The sequence below is a fragment of the Suillus plorans genome, assembly GCF_016647745.1.
Source record: "Suillus plorans strain S12 chromosome Unknown HD556scaffold_2, whole genome shotgun sequence".
Taxonomy (NCBI): domain Eukaryota; kingdom Fungi; phylum Basidiomycota; class Agaricomycetes; order Boletales; family Suillaceae; genus Suillus; species Suillus plorans.
This window is the reverse complement of record NW_024537386.1, coordinates 1,737,555-1,741,975: the sequence shown is the minus strand read 5'-3', so window position 1 is coordinate 1,741,975 and position 4,421 is coordinate 1,737,555. Positions and strand designations below refer to the sequence as shown.

The 4,421-nt window shown below is 47.3% G+C and overlaps 3 protein-coding genes across 3 annotated transcripts; 2 read left to right on the top strand and 1 right to left on the bottom strand.

The window, feature by feature from the left end:
• Window positions 1–3: 3 nt before the first annotated feature.
• HD556DRAFT_1471130 (uncharacterized protein) lies at window positions 4–999 on the top strand (the record flags this gene model as incomplete). Its single annotated transcript, XM_041308431.1, has 2 exons — window positions 4–274; window positions 324–999. Coding segments are annotated over 2 exons (867 nt in total), but the record flags the coding sequence as incomplete, so codon positions are not given.
• Window positions 1,000–2,644: 1,645 nt separating this feature from the next.
• On the bottom strand, window positions 2,645–3,047 carry HD556DRAFT_1436867 (uncharacterized protein; the record flags this gene model as incomplete). Its single annotated transcript, XM_041305614.1, has 2 exons — window positions 2,645–2,887; window positions 2,937–3,047. 2 exons carry the CDS (start codon window positions 3,045–3,047, stop codon window positions 2,645–2,647), a joined length of 354 nt encoding a protein of 117 aa, XP_041167410.1.
• A 725-nt stretch (window positions 3,048–3,772) lies between these two features.
• HD556DRAFT_1436866 (uncharacterized protein) lies at window positions 3,773–4,421 on the top strand (the record flags this gene model as incomplete). The annotated part of the gene is made up of 4 exons (XM_041305613.1): window positions 3,773–3,989; window positions 4,051–4,103; window positions 4,152–4,234; window positions 4,295–4,421. The coding sequence occupies 4 exons, from the start codon at window positions 3,773–3,775 to the stop codon at window positions 4,419–4,421; spliced, it is 480 nt and encodes a 159-aa protein (XP_041167409.1).

The following is a 4,421-nucleotide window of genomic DNA, read 5'->3' as shown; positions in this document are numbered from 1 at the left end:
ACGGGACGGACGCGTTCCAAGACACCTGCCCCTGCTCCATCCACTGCTCCGTCTCCCTCCAGGTCAAGGGCCCGGACTCGTAGTCAATCTCGTGGCCCGTCCCGAACTCCGGCCATCCCTGCTGCAAGTACACCCCAGGTGCAGTCACGTGGTCGCAGCAAGACCATCACTACCAAGAAGACACCTGCACCCTCACCTGCACCTGCACCTGCACCTGCACCTGCACCTGCACCTGCACCTGCCCCTGCACCTGCACCTGCACCTGCGCCAACTCGTAAGTCACCCACACTTTTGATGACCGGCTGACCTTATTTTTTACTTAGCTGTTCGGTCTTCGAGTTCCGCAGTGCCTCGTGCAGCACTAGATGTTCCCATGCCGGATCTCCATTCCATGGCAATCGCGATTCGGGATGGTGCAGCTCGCATCGCTATTCTTGAGGCTCGGGTGCAGGAGCAGGATGCTAAGATTGATACCCTCCAACGCCTCCATGAGAGCCTCCGGCGCACGATGGTCGACCCGCACCCTTCATTTTCACTTCCGGACACACCGGCCGATGCAACAATCTTGCTTGATCAATCTGGTCCCCCCCCGTCCATTTCACCCCTCCCCTCCACACTTTCCAACCTCATTGATTTGGACATGTCAGTCATGGAACCCACACCCTTGATGGTTGAGGATGGATCTGCTATGGTAGGTCTCAATGTTGAGCCCACCCAAGTTCAGCCTGAGGGTCCACAATCCTCCGGCGAAATTGTGCTCCCGGATGAACCAGGCAACCTCTTGCCAGAATCCTCCGGCGATATTGTGGTCCCTAATGAACAAGGTAACCTCTTGCCAGAATATGATTCCTCTGATGAGGATATGGATGTTGAGGGGAAGGTTGATCTTCCTGGTGAGGAGGTTGCAATGGCTACATAATTGCTCAGTGATAGATGTACATAAATCTTTTTCAATGCATGTTACCTATGCCACAATTGAATGATTCAATAATCAGTCCCGATATCCAGAACTCGAAACTGTAGATTGAGGTAGATATCACCCTACACCCTAACACCCGAATGTCAAATTTTCAGTGCCGAACACCGAGTGCCGGGTGCCGGGTGCCGAGTCCCAAAGCCCGGAACTCAGGATTTGACATTTGAGACGAACGACATTTTTCAAACATGTTTCTATCAACCTCCGTATATCTATAAACATTTTACTAACCTCCAACCCCCGAAATATATTTTTGTTGTCTCATACCGAGTTCCGAGTTCCGGGACCCCCGAACCCCGAAACCCGGCAGTCCACAATTTCGGGGTTCGGGAGTTGGGTCCCGGAACTAGGAACTCGGTATGTGAGACAAGCAAAATATATTTCAAACACGGGTAAGTCAATGTGTCCGTCAATCAACTCGATTGTAAATTATATTTTATTGATCTCCCCAAATTTCCCAAGTTCCGAGTTCCGAGTTCCGGGACCCCCGAACCCCGAAACCCGAAACCCGGCAGTCCACAATTTCGAGGTTCGGGAGTTGGTAAAATTTGTATGGATAGATGAAAGGTTGATTTAAACATTTTTGAAAGATGTCCCATATGAAATGTCAAGTCCCAAGTTTTGATTTCCGGCTTTCTGGAGTCCTGAGTCCCGAAGCCCGAAGTCCCGACACCCGGAGTCCCGAAACCCGGAGTTCAAAATTCGGGACTTAACATTTCATATGGGACATCTTTCAAAAATGTTTAAATCAACCTTTCATCTGTCCATACACATTTTACCAACTCCCGAACCTTGAAATTGTGGACTGCCGGGTTTCGGGGTTCGGGGGTCCCGGAACTCGGAACTCGGAACTTGGGAAATTTGGGGAGATCAATAAAATATACTTTACAATCGAGTTGATTGACGGACACATTGACTTACCCGTGTATGAAATATATTTTTGTCTCACATACCGAGTTCCGAGTTCCGGGACCCCCGAACCCCGAAACCCGACACCCGGCAGTCCACAATTTCGGGTTTCGGGGGTTGGTAAATCTCGGTTTGGGGTTTTGCACTGAAAAGTTGACATTTATACGTATCCAGGCTCACCCATATATGTACCCATCTATGTACAATTCCCCCACGTCAGCCCACCCATCTATGTATTATCCCCCACATCGGCCCACCCATCTATGTAATACATCCTATGTTGGCCCACCCGTCTATATAATTATACCCCACCTCGGCCCACCTGTCTATGTAATAAATATTTTATCACACCCTCGGCCCACCCATATATGTAATACTTTTTATGTCGGCCCACCTGTATATGTAATACACCCCGCGTCAGCCCACCCATCTATGTAATATTCCCCTACCTCGGCCCACCCATATATGTAATACACCCCTGTCGGCCCACCCGTCTATATAACAATATTTGCCTTACATCTCTCTTCAGCCCAGCTGTCTATAATATCCTACTCTACATATTACCCTGATGGGCCCACCCATCTCCATGAATGATCATATTCCCCCGGCCCATCCGTCAACATCAAGGATATATATATCATTGGCATACATGGGCCCACCCGTCTCCATCGGAAATAATATGTGTCCCGGCCCATCCGTCATCATCGAGAATATACACAACATGGGCCCATAATCCGCTGGCCCGTCTCATACGGGATATTATGTAGGTCGGGTGGCCCGTATAATACGGAATTTGTCACTGAAGGGGCTCAATTTTGGGACTGGAAGTAAGGCGGCAAGAAGGAAGGTGTTTGAAGATGATTTTAGGTGTATGTCCATATGAATGTTGGTGAGGCTGATAAGGAGAGGATGTGCAATGCGGTCGCCTGACAATGCAGTAATGCATGTCTTGTCCGAGGATAGAATGGTACCAAGGAGAGTTGCGCCATGGGGAAGTGCAGACTACAAGAACGCATGAAGCAATGACTTCAGGAGAGACTGAATCACATACCTGCATCTCCCAGGCATGTTCGCCTGTCATCCATTCGGTATATATCCAAGAGAGCTTCTCCGCTGTGTGATAAACCTTGCAATGTAAGTCCAAATGCTGTACTGTGTTCATCGAGGTCTAATTGAAATTCCACCACAGTTGCCATGTAGATCCTCACCTCATAGCACACACATGATTACCATCTTTCATTCTACAGTTTAGTCAGCGCGTACTAGTGAGAACAGGATGTACCAAAATTGCTGATAGGATGCTTGTCCGTTTTGAACAAATCATCCACACATTTTTTTCCTGCTCATGCTTGTCAATTGAATCCTGCTGCACAGCCCAAAAGGTGGTCTAGAAACATCTCTGTTCCATCATCTCTCTGAAGCACACCCACACATGGTGGTCAATCTCACATATAAATATCGCATGAATGAGGACATTATGGAGTTGTCGAACAAGCTCATATATAGAAATCATCTGTGATGTGGATCAGAGGAAGTGGCCAGGCGCACGCTCGTTCTTCCTACTAAATGTTGTATGACTGGTACACCAGATCTGGGAGTATGCCTGTGTGAGGATGATTCTTGCTGGTTGCAGTATCTATTATAAGAAAGCTTAGACTTGGATGTCTGCTCCTAAAGAGCTACTAGTATACATTACTGTTCACTCTATAACAATCTATCCAGCGCTACCCATTATGATGCGTAGTGACATGTGGTATTAGCTGACTAAACTGCAACAATTGGTACCAAGGCTGACTGGCACAACTTACCTAGGCTGGCTTGACAGTTATCACCATACTACCAGTACCCTTGTTGTCTCTCACTGGTTCTTTCACAAAACTCCCACAAATGTACTCTGAGCTCCCAAGGAACAAATCCAAAGCTTGGCTGCCACCACCCTCCAACTTGAACACTCTGACTGCCTCCCCTCCATGTGTAAAATCAACAAAGTCCTCCAATGCTTTCCTACAAGACAAAGTGCCAGACCAGCAAGTGCTTGAAGATCCTGCAGCAGTGCTAAAAGCAAGATTCGACCTCAAAGTTAATCAAGATGATTTGAGCCTGGGTTAGGATTTCTCAGCTCGCTTATTTATTCATCCAAACTTCTTCCTGATCATCTCTTTTAGGGTGCTGTGCTGTCATTCTCGAGGCTCTTCAAAATCCTCAACCAAACACATTTGTAGGTCCCTTTCAACTGATCAGCAAGTAATTTTGAACACCATTTAAGGTAATCACCAATGTTACACCTGCAGAGTATGCTGTAACCTTAGCATTTATATCGGAAGAGTCAGATTGTGGCATCAGAGCAAAGTGAACCTCATTAGTAACTTAGTCGCACACAAGTCTTAACACTGATCATATCATTGACAGATTCAACTACTTCCAGGACACGCAAGAGCTTCAAATCATGACACCACTCCCTATCCACAAACAACCAACCACACATCTATTCAAGGCCATCACCAAATACACTGACACTATCCCTTACGACAAATGA